We start from the raw sequence: 15,285 nt of genomic DNA, 5'->3' as shown, positions 1-15,285 counted from the left end.
GGCACTCCCCCTTTTTTTTCTTCCTCCTGGCTGCTAGTGGTCGATTCAGCCTGTTGTCAGCGTTTACTTTCTGTCCTTTTCTTCCTCGTTCTCCTTCTTTCTATAATTCGTCGTCGATATTATAGAGAGCTTGCTTGTTTTTACGAAGTTCCTACGAACGGTTTTGACATGGTCAAAGTAATTGATGAATTCAAAGAACATGGTTCTTCATCTAGATATCACTCTTTCCAAACAACGACACAAAGCTTGATATACCTACCTACCTACCACCAGCCTCTTCAGCCCATCCTTCCTTGAGATTACCCTCTGTATTCATGTGGCCTGATTGTTCTCGAACGCTGAGGGGGAAATACGATTCGCACGAAGGATCTAGAAGCACATTCTATTTTTATTAGCCTGGGCGAAAGTCACCCTTGACCAAGCAGGTGGGAAAAAAGCAATGAACAACCCCCTACTCCTCCACTCCGAGAAACTTGGAATGACTAGCTATTTCATCACTGTGCCCGTAGCACTCAGAAGCATTGTCGCCTTGTCATTGGGGTCATTGGAGAGGTAACCCTGCCTTTTCATTCTCGGATCACACCGCAAGAATCAACATCTGCATCACCGGAGAAGACTGCTATCTCTCCGCAGCTTGGAAGCATCGACGACACACCAGGGTCCGAGTCCGCACGTGCGTCGGAAACCGGATGGTGCCGGAGCGAACGATGACAGCAGACCGGGGAAGAAAGCAAGAGTAGAAATCAAGGATGCGGGTTATATACGTAAAAAAAGGTATTATGATTGTATTGACAGGTTGCGTATGTCTTGAATCTCCCTTCCCCTTCCCCTTCCCCTTCCTCTCCGACTCGATTGAAAACGAACACATGAATCTTCGACGTTTATATCTCTAACACAAAGGAATATTCACAACCCAACATTATATAAAGCAAATATGTATACACGCTATCTACCTACTTACTCGCAGCCGAAACGAGACCCCTCTGCCTCGCGAGCCATCCTTTCTGCGAATCTGACGCTCCTCCCGCACCGCCAGCAGCAGCATTAGCAGGATGACGATAACGCGCAACTGGTATATTATTGCTGCTATGTTGTAGTCGGCCCTGAAGCTCGTACCAGGCGGAGCAGATGAGGGACATTTCGCGGGATTGGCGGTTGATGATTTCTTGGAGTTCAATCTATTAATCACGCTTTCTTCAGTTCATGTTATGGGAAGAGCGGAGAGAGAGACTAAATAAGAAGGGTGCATACCTCGCGTTGTTTGGGTATATTGTCTTCTTCTTGGTCGTTCCGGGCATCCTCCATGTGCTTCATTTGATCTTGAAGGGACTTGATGAGGTCGTTTTGTTGGTCGATATGCTATTATCCAGGTTAAATGAAGAGCGTTTTGACACTTTTTTTTTTTTTTTTCAAAGGGGCAAGCTTACTTCAGCCCTCTTTGCGAGGGTTTCTGCACTCTTCTCCGTGACTTCAGCAAAATGCTTGAGCAGCTCAATACCAGACTTCTCCGGCGCATCCGGGTTCTCAGTCTTCTCTCTCGCCGCAAATTCAGCTAGTAATGTCTGCATTTCCCGGATGAAATCCTGGTCTTCAGCGTGAATCTCGGTCTGTTTGGCTTCGAGCATTGCGCGCAACTCGTCCCGTTCGGCGCACATATCTCTGACCAGCGCATGGGAGACGTCCACTTCGGCCTCGAGATGGTGCACTTTGCGCGTGATCTCGTCCCATTCGGAGCGGACTTTGCTGATTTCCGAGGAGTTGGAGTCTTTGACTTCGGCGATGATGTCCAGTTTTTCTTTATTGACATGTTGTACTATGAAAAGTCAATTAGACGGACGTATGCTAACGCTGATTGTCTTGACTTACACTCTGCTTTGGCGTCATCGAGTTGCCGCTTGGTGGCGTCAATCAGATCTTCGGCGTCTGCAAGCTTCTGGCGGATCTCCGCGTATTGATCGTAGAGCTTCCAGTATTCCTCACTAGTAATTGTTAGCATTATATCAGCCCAGAACATATAGAAGTGTTATCGTACCTCTGCCTGGACTTCGCTTGAGCAAGCTGTGCCGCCGCAGCCAGATTCTCTGAATACGCTGACAAACTGGATCCCAGCTATACTACTGTCAGCATTACAAGGAGACTAGCTTCTCAAACAAAAAAAAAGGGGTCATGCTTACCGTGTTTGTTTGCACGCTTGTTCGCAGTTTGTGCACCTCTTTCTTTAGTTCCTCGTTCTCCGATTTCCTGTTAAGTAATCAGCAGGTAGATTCGAGTGTGCTTACAGCAGGAAAAAAAAAATACTGACAACTGTGTTTCCCTCGTCCCTATATCGTCGAGATCCTTCTGCAAAGTGCTTTGCAGCCTAGGAGACGTGTTTCCAGGTGTATAAGAAGGACTATCAGGCGAACCTTCCAATTCTCGGATTCTCTCTCGCAGCTCACTGATCAAAGCCTCGTCTCTGTCCCGCTGCTCTTCGGCGCTTTGAAGACGCTCAGTCAAAGCATGGTTGTTAAATTCTAGCTGCTTCTTCAGATTCTGAATCTCATGTCGATCCTGCTCAATGCGCGGCAGCACCCGTCTATATTCTTCCAGCTCAACGTCACGCTCCGCAGACCGTTTCTGGTTCGAATCAGCCTCCTTCAGTTGCTGCTGAAGATCCTTGACTTGGTTTTTCAGTGTTTGGTTCTCCTTCTCAAAGTCCTGGCTTGCCTGCAGCTTTTGGCGGTATTTCTCTGCCGCATTCGCCTTGCGGATCAACTGGTCTCTTTCCGTCTTTAATTCGTCGTAGTCATCCTGCAGCTTTTGAAACCGTTGCGTCTTGACTCGCATCGACTCCAGGGACATTTTGAGGCTGTCAATTTCATCCTGAGCAGCTGTCAGTTTTGCTTCTTGATTGGCGATGAGTTCTTCTTGCTGTCGTGAGCGACTTTCAAGAGCCTTTGCACTGAATCCCACATCCCCTTTCCCCGATTTGAGCGTCACCAATCGATCTTCGGTTGAAGCAAGGCGGGTTTGCAGAGTGTCATTGTTCTCCTGCAGACGCGCTAGACGGTTGTGCAGGTCTCCCAGAGCCTTTTCCATTTCCTTCTTCTCGCTTGCGAGTCGATCATTCTCTGCCAGGACCTTGCCTACTCGCTCTTCAAATTTCAATTCCGGGTCGACCGTGAGCAGCTCGCGCTTAGCGTCCGGCTCCTCCTCGTCCGCCGACAGGTCTTCATGTTGAGAGTTATGAGCCTCCTCAATAATATTCTTCAACCCTTCCTGCGTCGGCGTGCTCAACTTCTGCAACGTTGTTATATATGTCTCGGCATTGGGCGAGCTGATGGCAGCAATCAGGAGCAACTTGAGCAGCTTATTCGTCTCCTTGAGCGACTTCGCTTCGGAGATGGCTTTCAGGTCGGGCGAAGGGTCCAAACCGGGCGGGATCTCGTCGGTATCGTACTGTTTGCGAATATAGCCCGTAAGCAGTTTGTGCAGGTGTTTGAGGTTCTGCCATTTTGTGACCCAGTGGTCGGACGGATTGCGCTCGGGGAGTTCGTCGAGAAAGTACTGCGGGTCGATGTCCTGAAGGATCTCCCAGAGGATGATGCCGTCGTTGAGCTCGTCGGTGTCTCTGATTATTTTGCCAAGAGAGAAGCTGTTTATCCATTCTAGTAAGACTTTGGCAACGCTGTGTTCGGAGGCCATGGCTTTTTTTTTTTTATTTGTTTGTGTGCGCCGCCTCCAGGGGCTGGACGAGGTGCTGAGGGGCGGCCCAGGCTTATGCGTGTTGCTTGTATGGTATTGGGTGCATGACAGAGGAATTGTTGGGAGGGGATTTGCAGAAGCGTGGAGTATTAGAGAGGTGGAATCAGCAATGTTGTCGTCGTAAGTACGAGTCTAGTTGTATACTGTGTCTGTCGCGCCGCCGCGTCGTACCTTCTCCGCTCTGGGGCTGATTGCATGTCCCACTAGCGTATAAGCACTCCGTATTTATTTATTACACCAGCTGACAATTATATCGACTAAACTGCACTTCTAAGGACTGGCTTGATGAGTTTCGTCTCATTGACTTGACTATTGAAGCTACCCACCACCCCAATAACGAACGTAATGTCTCCCGCCAGACCAGACCGACCAGAAACGCCATCCCAATATCTGATACACCTATTGATACATTCATTCCTCATAAACCGCGTAAGCACTGTCCATTTACGGACTTCAAGTGTGTTACGTGTCGCATCACCGTTGTGAGCTAGTCTCGCGAGCGCAACGTTACTGCCCACCACAGTCACCAGCGATAGTAACAACCTTGTCCTCTTCGATCACGGGGAGAAAATTGGTCGACTTCGCCTGGATACTTTCCAAAGCTGTGGTTGAAGCTTTCGCGGCGAAACCCCTAGTCTTTGTTAGTAGTGAAACGAAGTTCGGCGGGGTTGGTTGACTGATTTACTTGATCAAATCTATAGGAACATGGATTAGTCAAGTGATATACCCGTTAACTAATAAGGGAGCAACTTACTGAATTCATGAGTAATCCAGCCGCCCTGAGCGAAGAAATCAGTTAGTAACCAGTACCGCAACGGAGATTAGATGTGCCCACGGCATCAGTAATGGCCTTCTTCGCATCGTTCAACACCGAATCCGGAGTGTTTTCAGGATAAGTAACAACGACGGCTTTTTGCGACTGCACTGCAAGGGCTACTTGCAGAAGCCCGAAGATAGCAAGGACGAGGAACTGGTGATAGAGCTTCATTTTGTTTTGTTTCGTCGAACGTAGTAAAAGGAATAAGGTGGCGTGGTTGATGGGATGTATCGCCGCAGCACAATGCTGGTATAAGAATGATGGACTGTTGCCGATGGGCTTTAGCAAAGGCGTGCTTTAGACGACAATCAGATGCAGCCTCTCCAAAGGATATATGGCGGTGATGGTGACGATGAGGAGCACCTCAGGTGTAGGCGGGAAAGAAGAGGCGGGCGCGTTGCGTCACTCTCCCGGCCGGCTCAGGCCGAGTGGTGCCTCAGGTATCCAGGTCTCCAGGTCACACGGGCGATCATTTGGCATTTTGCTGGCTTGGCCAACTCCAATTCCAACTCCATCTCCTGCACCGCTCGACACCAGATCTTTGCCTATCGTACAATTTTTCTTCTGTCATTTTCCCTCTCCTTCTTCTTTCTCTTTCTCTTCTTGTTTACCGGTTCTTCTCCACCTTCCACTCAATCGTGTTTAGCGTGTGCATCATCATCATCATCATCATCATCATCGTCCTTGTCTTTTTAGTTGCTCTTCCCACCCGTCCTCGACATATCCTCGTCCCTACGTTCCCCGAATAGTGCGATTGTGTTAATAAAACCAGGTAGAAACTCGCGACGGAACAGTGGATTATAGAGTGCTTCAGGGGTTCCAGGTTGTCTGTCTTGTCAATCGGGGTTTGGGCGTTTCGCATGACCTGTTTTCCTCAGTCTCGCGAAGGTAGCTAGCAAGCAAGCAAGCATTCTACAAGAGCCTGTGTCTTCCTTGTTCTTTCTTTTCACACTTGCGGTATAATTGCACTTCTACAAAGATTATCTTTGAGCTGAGGAGAGATTTCCAAAGCAATCAGAATATTTTATCTTCGCGGGTCTGTCTGTTTACGTTTTACGTGACCAGAGATACTTTCTTTCCAAGCCAGCCACTGTGTGGTAGAAGAAACGAACAAGCCTGACGCTTCAGAAAAAAAAAAGAAAGAAGGAAGAAGAAGAAATCAGGGAGAAGAAAGAAAAAAAAATCAAAGAGAGAAAAAAAAAAAAAAAAGAAAAAAAGAAAAAACAAGCAATCTGAAATACATCTGTCATTGAGAGCAAAAAAAAACGAGAACAAACTGATTATAAAAACTCTTCCCTCCACCTCGATCCATACTTGTACATCCACGCTTCATCATGTCGGGGCTTCCATCCGACGAAGTCGCCGAGGACTACAAGAATTCCCTGGAAGATCTAACGACAAATGACAAGTTTCAGATCAGCAACTTGACGGTGATAGCTAAGGAGAATACAGAACATGCCATGGCAATATCTCGAGTCCTGGAGAACCACATTCGAACAGTAGGTCTTCCCCTTTCCAGCGTTCTAGTTGCGGTATATATACGCGTGCGTGTGTGTATTTGTTTTGTAGCTGCAGAGAAAAAAGCTCTAATATTGCTTTTGGTAGACACCGCCAGCTCAGAAACTACCAGCTCTGTACGTAGTCGACAGCGTTGTGAAAAATGTAGGCACTCCCTACACACTTTTCTTGGGCCGGAATCTCTACCAGACGTTCATGAATGCATATACTTTGGTCGATCAGCAAACCCGGAGGAAGTTGGACGAGATGCTCAAGACATGGAAGGAGCCGGTGCCAGGTTCTCTAGACCCTCGGCCTGTTTTCCCAGTTGAGATAACTCGAGGCATTGAAAATGCGCTTATCAAGGCTAGGACTGCTGCGCTCCAGCAACAGCAGGACGTCCTCGCTCGATCTCGTGGTTCGGCAACGCCTCCAACTTGGTCACATACTCCCACGCCGCCGCAGAGCGTAGCGTCTCGATATCCTCCGACAGGCTCCCAGGCAGCTTATGGTGTGAATGGGCATGGGCCGGAGGTGAGTGTCTCGACTTGACTAGGGCTAGGACTGTCGTTGGAAATATAAATACTTACAAAATTTGAATTTCAGGGAGAACGACGATCACATACGCCTCAAGATGTTGACCTCAGTGCACTACATCGTGATATAGAGAGTCTCATCGGCAGTGCTCGAGCAGACTTTGCTAACAATCCTTTTGATATCGCAGTCCAGCAACGCCTCAAGGCCTTGTTAGACCTCCAGAGCATTCTGCAACGCCAGCAACTTCCTCCAGATCAACTAAAACTCGTGAGAGACCAAGTATCAGCTCTAGCGCCAGCATCCACGTTCCCTCCTGCAATTACAGCGACGCTACCGCCTCAACAAGCAGCAACACCCCAGCCAAATCTAGCGACATTGCTAAACCCGAACACGCTCGCGGGCTTACTTCAAGCAACAGCAAACCGCCAGCAACCTACTCCGCCGCCAGCGCTTGCTAGTAATTTATCCCAACTCCAGCCGTCCAGTACACCGCAGGCAGCAGCAGAAAATCCTCTTATTGCATCGCTGAGGGCCCGGGGGCTCCTCCCTCCGGTGTCTGCTACTGGAACTCCGCCGGCGGCGACTCCGTTCAATCTTCCTCTGATTATCCCGGGTCAGACTCCCCCGGTCTCGGTTCCTACGCCTCAGAATGCTTCAGACATTACAATCAATGTGCACTTGAGTACAGCTTCAATCAAAATGTAAGACAATAGTGCCATCCTCGAACGTTAGGGTTCTAACAATGGTGCTAGTCCTCGGCCAGTCTTAATAAACAGTCTCTATGATGCAAAGAGCAATCGATGCGGAACGTGTGGACGGCGGTTTTCCACTACCGAAGAAGGAAAGCAGAAGAAGGCTCGACATTTAGACTGGCATTTCCGCACAAACCAGCGCATGACAGACGCTATCAAGCGTGGTCAGAACCGGAGTTGGTATGTGGACGAAAGGGTATGTTGACATCTACACCATTTTTTTTTTCTAAACTGGCTGCTGACAGATTGATAAAACAGGACTGGATCAAATCAAGAGAATACGACGACGACAGCGGCCTAACAAGCGCCGGGCCCGGGGCTAGTGCTGGCAATGGCACAACAAGCGAAGAAGAAGCAGCCAAGAAGCAGCCACAGAAGCAATGGATTCGGGCACCAAACGATGTGACGCTGCGCAATTCGCCCTGCCCAATCTGCCAAGAGAAGTTTGAGTCGACCTGGTCGGAGGATGTGCAGGACTGGATTTGGCAGGATGCAATCAAAGTCGGAAACCGGGTTTATCATGCCAGCTGTTATGCAGAGGTTACCAAGGATGGCCCTACTGTGCGAGGAGGGACGCCTGCGATGCGTACGGGCACGCCGGACTCGGTGCTAGGGAAGCGAAAGGCCGAGGTAGGTTTTTTTCTTGATGCTTATTACGTGTTGATCGTTGTTTATGCCTCTGTCTACTTATGCTGACTGGGTTGGGTTGTTCAGGACACCGACTCGCCAGGTCAAAAGATTCGCATCAAAACGGAGCCATCATGATGGATGTATATCTTCTTCCATTCAATCTGTGTCTATTCAAGACGAGCGTGTGCGTCTTCTGCATTGTATCTATTTATCCCTTGATTGCATCGAGGTCAATATCCTGCATGTCCAGGCGTCTTACAATATTCTGAATGTTACCCCTCACCACCCCGCAGTGTCTTGCGGAGAGAAATTATAATATCCACGGAACAAGGAATCCGAGCAATGCATCTTTCTTCCATTCCTCACATATAACTCAGTGCATTACCTCTCTGCCTTTAGAGAGACAAAGCAACCAGTCCATCAGAATACGTGCCTAGGTAATTGTGTAGCAACACGATGGTTTACAACGCTCGTTGGGGAATCCTCGGTATGTGTGCAGTGACACTCCTCAAACAAACCCCATTTCTTACCAGCTAACACGCATCCAAGCCACGGGGGGAATTGCGCAAAGTGAGTTTCTCCTTCATTTTATGTAGTGCACAATACTGATAGACTACAGCGTTTGTGCGCGACCTGCTCAAAGACACCCACGCGCGCGGCACCGACGACATCACCCACAGCGTCACGGCCGTAGCATCCTCGACCTCGTCGCAACGCGCGTCGGAATTCATCGACAAGCTCCAAATCCCAGGCAACCCGTCCGCCTACGGCAGCTACGAGGAGCTTGTCACCGACCCCAACGTGGACATCATCTACGTGGCCACGCCGCACTCGCACCACTACCAAAACGCGCGTCTAGCGCTCGAAGTCGGGAACAAGCATGTCCTCTGCGAAAAGGCGTTTACCGTGAATGCGGCGCAGGCGCGCACGCTCGTCGACATCGCAAAACGCAAAGGTCTGTTCTTGATGGAGGCTGTGTGGACGCGCTATTTCCCGCTGAGCGTGCAGGTGCGCGAGCTCATTCGCGCGGGTGAGATTGGTGAGGTGTTGCGCGTGCTCGCGGATAATAGTATCGGGAATGCGTCTTGGGATGCGAGTCATCGTATGGTGAATTTGGATCTGGCGGGGGGCGCGTTGCTTGATTGTTTGTTTCCTTCTTCCCCTCTGAGAGAGCGAAAAAAAAAAAAAAAAAAAAGGTTCATGAATTCTGACGGAGAATTACCTAGTGGGCATATACTCGCTGACATGGGTCTTCCAAACGCTCTACCACACGCTGCCGCCCTCGCAACGCAAACCCCCCTCGTCAATTACTTCCACCATGTTCAAATACCCGGCCACCGGCGCCGACGAGGACACCACTATCCTGCTCAGCTTCCCAACGACCACGCCGAGCAACAGCCTGAGTCCCAACCGCACGTCGCACGCAGTCGCCATGGCCGCTTTTGCTGTCGACTCGAATCCAGACGGCAAAGCGAGCGGGCGCGCGGCCATTCGCATCCAGGGCACAAAGGGGGAAATTCAGGTTGAGTGCCCGGCGTATCGGCCGGAGCGGTATCGGGTTATTTATTCTTCGGGCGAGGAAAAGACGAAGGAGGTTGAGTGTCCGTTTCCGGCCAATGGGCATGGGATGTACTGGGAGGCGGACGAGGTGGCGCGGTGTGTGCGCGACGGAAGACTGGAAAGTGAGGGCATGCCGTGGGAGGAGAGTGTGGTGATCATGGAGGTGATGGATGAGGTTAGGAGGCAGCATGGGTTGGTGTATCCGGAGAAGATTGAGACGACGGATTATCCGGTTGCGTTGTAAAGAGAGTTAGATATGGGATTGATTATTGGGCTGAAATTTGTTGACTATCAAATCACACAAAAGGCACGTAAATACTATACAAATACAACGAGTTCCGACCATCATATGCAGCTGGCTTGAATCCACCACCATATCCAAGGACACGGAGTAAAAATCCAACAGAAACACGCTAGTAATGTAGACTCTCTCTCTCTCTCTCTCTCTCTCTCTCTGCATAGACAACAGTCATGAGCACATTCACCACGGCTAACAGTGATGCAATCTATTATCCGTTGTTCGACGCCACTTTTTGTTGATCAAGCCCACAGGCTGATACCAGATTGAGTTATTTAGACAGACCAACCTTGCTCAAAATGCTGGATTCCGGCTGGAAAACACCAAGAAGACTCTTCCACACCTGTCCTGGCTCCTGGCTGGCGTCAATGCCGCGCCAAATGCCCGTCTTCTTGTAGTAGTCGACCACAGGAGAGGTCTGGGCGTGGTACGTGGCCAGTCGCTTCTGCAGTGTCTCGGCATTGTCGTCGGAGCGTTGGATCAAGGGCTCGCCGGTCACGTCGTCCTTCAAGTCATCCTTGGGGGGGTTGAAAATCTTGTGATATGAGCGGCCGGAAGCAGGGTGGACCAATCGACCGGTTATACGGGCAACGAGCAGAGCGTCGTCGATTTGCAATTCAACGGCGTGTTGGAGCTTCTCTTGGCGGTTGTTCAGCATATCGTCCAGACGCTCGGCTTGAGCCACGGTACGGGGGAAACCGTCAAGAATGAAACTGTTTTGTTAGATATTTCAGTAAACGCACACACACACACAGACACACAGAAAGAGAGAGAGAGATCCTACCCATTCTTGCACTCTTGGTTCGAGTCAAGCTCGCTCTTGATCATGTTGACCATGATTTCGTCGCTGACCAGGCCTCCTTGATCCATGATTTTCTTCGCTTCCTTGCCCAACGCCGTCTTCTTCGCAACCTGGGATCGCAGCATATCACCGGTGGCCTACGACTGTAAATATGTATAGAGAGATAGATAGATCAGTAGGCAGGCAACTTACCAAATGGCACACACAGTACTTCTCCTTCAGCCGAGGAGCCTGGGTTCCCTTGCCTGGAAAAAGTTAGTTTTGTAGCGGACCACCAGCACCAGCACCACCAGCAGCAGCACCACCAGCAGCAGCACACTGCAAAAACGCACCTGCACCCGGAGGACCGATCAGGATGATGCGAAACTGCTCGGCGAGCGACTTCGAGCCGGAGGCAGGGCTGCCATGTGTCAGGCGGCTTTCCAGGTCGGCGACGCGCGACTCCAGCTTGGAGATGACGTCCTTGAGACCGTCGACGGTGTCCTGGGTGATGGGAGCCATTGTATGTTGTGGCGAGGTATCCGGGGAGAGGGAGAGCTCGCTGGGCGGGGAGGACAGGAGGGAAAAGAGACCGGCAGGGACAGGTCGGGGGAAAGGACGGAGAAGAAGCTCTGGAGGAGGAAGAAGGAGCCCGGAGCCGATCTACACCTGAGGCACTAACCAACCAGTTAACCGGCCAAGCTGCACACCGAGGCACTGCGCTGCGCTGCGCTGCGCTGCACTCTGCACCCTGCACATCGCTCGGCCGTTTTACTGGATCTATTCTCTTCGCTCCTACAGTTCTACGCATGGGGTTCATTTCGTGTCCATGGGGGTTGTTTTGTGGGTGGACTGTCCCCTGTTCAGCACTGCACATGTTACCTAGATATACTCGAACAACAGTTAGCATACTTGGAATACGTGGATGTCCTGTAGATCGACTCCTGTAGGAATGGATGTCCTGACTATAAGTAATGCACTAGAATATAACCAACTAAGAGTAACCTGGCTGGCTTCAAAAGTTCTACGCACTTCGAACGCCAACTGTGGCTGGTTCGCCAACTGTGGCTGGTGCACAGCTTAGCTGGAGCTCCGATCATCATCTTGATCGATCACTTCAACACTTCAACACCGCCAACGCATCACTTCCCTCCCCTTCGCGCTCTATCTCATCTCGCGCCCTCTAGTATCTGTCTTTTCGATCCGCTCCTCATATATCCTCCAGCACCTCCGTTTCATCCCCTCGCCATGCCGGCCACCACGGCAGAGACGCTGTCCCTCGTGACACGCACCGTCTCCGTGGCTCCCCTTGTTCTTCTCTCTGCAGCAGACCACTACGGGCGGACTGCCAAAGGAACCCGGAAGCGTGTTGTCGGAGTGTTGCTGGGCCAGAACGATGGCACGAACGTGAGGGTATCCAACAGTTTTGCGGGTGCGTCTTGAACGAACTACAACATTGCGAGTCCACTGCTAACAACTATCGACTTAGTCCCCTTCGAGGAAGACGAAAAGGACCCTTCCGTCTGGTTCCTGGACCACAACTTTGTCGAGTCGATGAATGATATGTTCAAGAAGATCAACGCCCGCGAGAAGCTTATAGGATGGTACCACTCGGGCCCGAAGCTGCGCGCGGCCGATTTGGAGATCAACGAGCTGTTCAAGCGATATACGCCGAACCCATTACTAGTCATTATCGACGTGCAGCCCAAGGAAGTTGGTGTTCCGACGGATGCATACTTTGCCGTTGAGGAGATCAAGGATGTACGCTTCGTCGCCTTTCAATAATGTCGATGTTACAAACGTGCTGATATGTTTTTTTTTTAGGACGGCACGACAACTTCAAAAACATTCGTCCACACTCCATCTATAATCGAGGCGGAGGAGGCGGAGGAGATTGGAGTTGAACATCTCCTACGCGATGTACGTTTTTTTCTCTTTTTCTCTTTCAACGTGTTGTTGTGACTGATGCTAACTTAAAATGCATATAGATCCGCGACGTCACCGTCGGCACACTCAGCAACAGAATAACAGGCCAACTGCAATCGTTGCAAGGCCTCCATCTCCGCCTGCGCGACATCGGACAGTACTTGCAAAAAGTGCTCGACCACGAGCTCCCCATTAACCACGCTATCCTGGGCAATCTCCAGGACATCTTCAACCTCCTTCCCAACCTCTCCACACCGAAATCAGCCAACGAGCAAGCAAACGGGACGTCGACGAGCACGGACTCGGATATTGAGAATAGCGAGCTTGTGCGTGCGATGAGCGTCAAGACCAACGATCAGCTGATGGCCATCTACGTCAGCAGCTTGATCCGAGCCATCACGGCGTTCCACGATCTGATCGAGAACAAGATCCAGAACCGCCAGCAGCAGGAGGAACTCGAGGGGAAGAAGGAGGAAGAAGGGGTTGTTGTTGCCGCGGCTGGCAAGAAGGACGCGGGAGAACAGAAGGATGAGAAGAGTCAGAAGAGGGGGTCATAAGTAATTTATTTTATGTCACATCAAGATAGATTGCACGGGTCATGAAAAGAAAAAGAAGTCAGATAATGCATTTCATGACAATATCGTGTTGTTTAAATTATTATGTTATTACCCAGCACACAACCCAGCCAACTCGTTCAGGTCGTCGTCCCCAATCAAAGACCTCTCGCCCTCCCGCGCAAACAAATCGGGACATTTGACCAGCAACACGCAGGCGAGGAGATGTTTACACATGGGCGTAGACCGGTCGTAACTCAGCTCTCCGAACCAAGTACTCCCTCGCGTATCATTACTATCGTCGTCGTGATTATCATTATCATCACCGTCAAACACATCCGCCACAAAACTAGGACAAGTGCAATTCCACGCGTGGAGGTGGACATGGTACGCGCTGCTGGTGGCAGCAGCACGGGACTGAGCGACAAACATCAATGCATTCTTTTCTCTGTTTGGATCGTCTGCATGGTACATAGGCGAGACCAGCCTCCGGTCTAGCAGGTCTAGCGCGAGCAGCAGTTCGTTCGGGAAGAGGAGGTGGAGGGTTAGGAGGAGGGGTTTGGCTTGGGGGGGAAGACGGGCGGTATTTGATTGTGTCTGTGTCTGTGTCTGAGTCTGAGTCTGAGTCTGCGTCGACAGGCGGGAGAGTTGGGAGAGGAGGGAGGTGGTGATGTCCATATGGTGGTGCGAGAGTGTGACAGGTGAGGTTCCCAGATTATCGCCCGCTACGGATGCAACAACCAAGGTAAAGCAGTAAATACCGGAGAGCGTATATGTACTACCATCACATGCGACTTGTCCTTTCATGTGAATATTTAATATAAAAAAAAGTTACGCAAAGACAGACAAGACTTATGTATTTGGCTGTTGGATCTCTCAAAAGATTCATCGCACTGCCCCAAGTCAAAAAAGCGTTTGCGGCATAATACATGATGCATCAACAACAACAAGGAAAACAGTAAGCAATGACGCATTTTCGCAATCAAGGCAGAGAGGCTATAGCATAATACAATATCATATCATATCATATAATAATAGTACAAACCACAGAGTAATAACGCTGTGGTACTAGTCACAAACAGAAAATTCTCCGATAGGCTCGTGCTGTATCTCTAGAATGCGCCATCTTGCTTCTGCAGCGCCTGTGCGACCTGTCTTGTATGTACGTACATGCACCTGTCGTAGCGTGGCATGGTGAGTTCACCGCCACAAGATACGGCTAGTATTATGTATTGTTATGTGGTATGTAGAGGACTTATTTATTATTACTGTATAATCATAGCAAAGAACTGGAGGAGCATCCTTTCAGCCCAGTTCCACCAGTTCCACCAACCAGCCCACCAGCGTTCATCTAGGCGAACTCCGGCGTCTCGTCCCACGCAAATGAAATTACTCTCCTTAAATGAGCTGTGGGCCGCGGGATTTCTTTGGGGTCTAGACTCGCTGGCTGAAACTGGAAGTTGGGACTGCGAGGAGTTTGGGTCAACAGGTAAACGGGGACCGAGAATTAGGGTTAGGGCTAGGGCTAGGTAGGCTCAACGGCCACGTTGGCGGCGGCCGCCTCCTTGCAGCAGGCATGATCAGGGAGCACACCGCTTCGTATATTCTTCTTAGCAGCAACTTCAAGTACGTATCTGATACTAACGTGTTCATGCCTGGCGCTGGGTGTAGGCGGCGTGACAGGGATGCCCTGTCCCACCACCCGATGCGCAGATACATACGTAGCCAGATGGATGTTCTATGAAGCGATCGACAGCTGCACGGACATGGCTTGTGTTATTCTCGGCTCTTCAATCATGTTCTGCACGCTGCTGGAAACGGCGGCACTCTTGGTGGTGTAATGGGGTTGCAGCATCAGCACGAAGCATACCCAAGTCCCCTTCAGCGAAGAGAAGAACCCTCATGGCTGTAGCACTTGGCTTGAACCATCTCATCTGAAGCAAACACCGAGTTTTCCCCGGCACTACCTGGATATAAATGAATGAAACACCGAGATCAAGCTGGCTGGCTGGACACGAACTGCACTACTGCGCTCCACTTGCAAGGGTCCAGCCGCTACTGACCGTTGAACTTCAGATCGCTGGCACTGTAATTTCAACTTGTCTGAATCATGGTACGGTCCTTAATTTTCCTGCGCCAGGATCCGGGATGTTTCTGTATTGTACGTCGTCGTATCTTCTATATGTATG

General features: G+C 50.3%; 6 protein-coding genes across 6 annotated transcripts, besides 1 other annotated feature; 3 read left to right on the top strand and 3 right to left on the bottom strand.

Moving 5' to 3' along the window:
- Positions 1-953: 953 nt before the first annotated feature.
- UA08_05839 (hypothetical protein) lies at positions 954-4,732 on the bottom strand (the record flags this gene model as incomplete). The annotated part of the gene is made up of 13 exons (XM_020268153.1): positions 954-1,178; positions 1,252-1,359; positions 1,428-1,813; positions 1,867-1,979; positions 2,033-2,109; positions 2,175-2,241; positions 2,303-3,634; positions 3,916-3,947; positions 4,071-4,143; positions 4,256-4,375; positions 4,430-4,439; positions 4,499-4,523; positions 4,580-4,732. 13 exons carry the CDS (start codon positions 4,730-4,732, stop codon positions 954-956), a joined length of 2,721 nt encoding a protein of 906 aa, XP_020118969.1.
- A 481-nt stretch (positions 4,733-5,213) lies between these two features.
- Positions 5,214-5,250: a repeat region (Identified by RepeatMasker using a combination of RepBase library and repeat library created with RepeatScout).
- Positions 5,251-5,895: 645 nt separating this feature from the next.
- Positions 5,896-8,112, top strand: UA08_05838 (hypothetical protein; the record flags this gene model as incomplete). The annotated part of the gene is made up of 6 exons (XM_020268152.1): positions 5,896-6,060; positions 6,167-6,592; positions 6,665-7,296; positions 7,348-7,543; positions 7,606-7,977; positions 8,062-8,112. The coding sequence occupies 6 exons, from the start codon at positions 5,896-5,898 to the stop codon at positions 8,110-8,112; spliced, it is 1,842 nt and encodes a 613-aa protein (XP_020119205.1).
- A 321-nt stretch (positions 8,113-8,433) lies between these two features.
- UA08_05837 (hypothetical protein) lies at positions 8,434-9,781 on the top strand (the record flags this gene model as incomplete). Its single annotated transcript, XM_020268151.1, has 4 exons — positions 8,434-8,464; positions 8,527-8,547; positions 8,597-9,121; positions 9,204-9,781. The coding sequence occupies 4 exons, from the start codon at positions 8,434-8,436 to the stop codon at positions 9,779-9,781; spliced, it is 1,155 nt and encodes a 384-aa protein (XP_020119206.1).
- Positions 9,782-10,106: 325 nt separating this feature from the next.
- On the bottom strand, positions 10,107-11,138 carry UA08_05836 (Adenylate kinase; the record flags this gene model as incomplete). Its single annotated transcript, XM_020268149.1, has 4 exons — positions 10,107-10,548; positions 10,620-10,774; positions 10,830-10,882; positions 10,970-11,138. The coding sequence occupies 4 exons, from the start codon at positions 11,136-11,138 to the stop codon at positions 10,107-10,109; spliced, it is 819 nt and encodes a 272-aa protein (XP_020119300.1).
- Positions 11,139-11,864: 726 nt separating this feature from the next.
- UA08_05835 (26S proteasome regulatory subunit rpn-8) lies at positions 11,865-13,099 on the top strand (the record flags this gene model as incomplete). The annotated part of the gene is made up of 4 exons (XM_020268148.1): positions 11,865-12,048; positions 12,106-12,377; positions 12,441-12,536; positions 12,605-13,099. The coding sequence occupies 4 exons, from the start codon at positions 11,865-11,867 to the stop codon at positions 13,097-13,099; spliced, it is 1,047 nt and encodes a 348-aa protein (XP_020119299.1).
- A 108-nt stretch (positions 13,100-13,207) lies between these two features.
- Positions 13,208-14,289, bottom strand: UA08_05834 (hypothetical protein; the record flags this gene model as incomplete). Its single annotated transcript, XM_020268147.1, has 2 exons — positions 13,208-13,874; positions 14,267-14,289. 2 exons carry the CDS (start codon positions 14,287-14,289, stop codon positions 13,208-13,210), a joined length of 690 nt encoding a protein of 229 aa, XP_020119298.1.
- Positions 14,290-15,285: the final 996 nt, after the last annotated feature.

The sequence above is a fragment of the Talaromyces atroroseus genome, assembly GCF_001907595.1.
Source record: "Talaromyces atroroseus strain IBT 11181 chromosome Unknown scaffold_7, whole genome shotgun sequence".
Lineage (NCBI taxonomy): Eukaryota > Fungi > Ascomycota > Eurotiomycetes > Eurotiales > Trichocomaceae > Talaromyces > Talaromyces atroroseus.
Note: the sequence above shows the minus strand (reverse complement) of the source record. Positions and strands in the feature narration are given on the sequence as shown.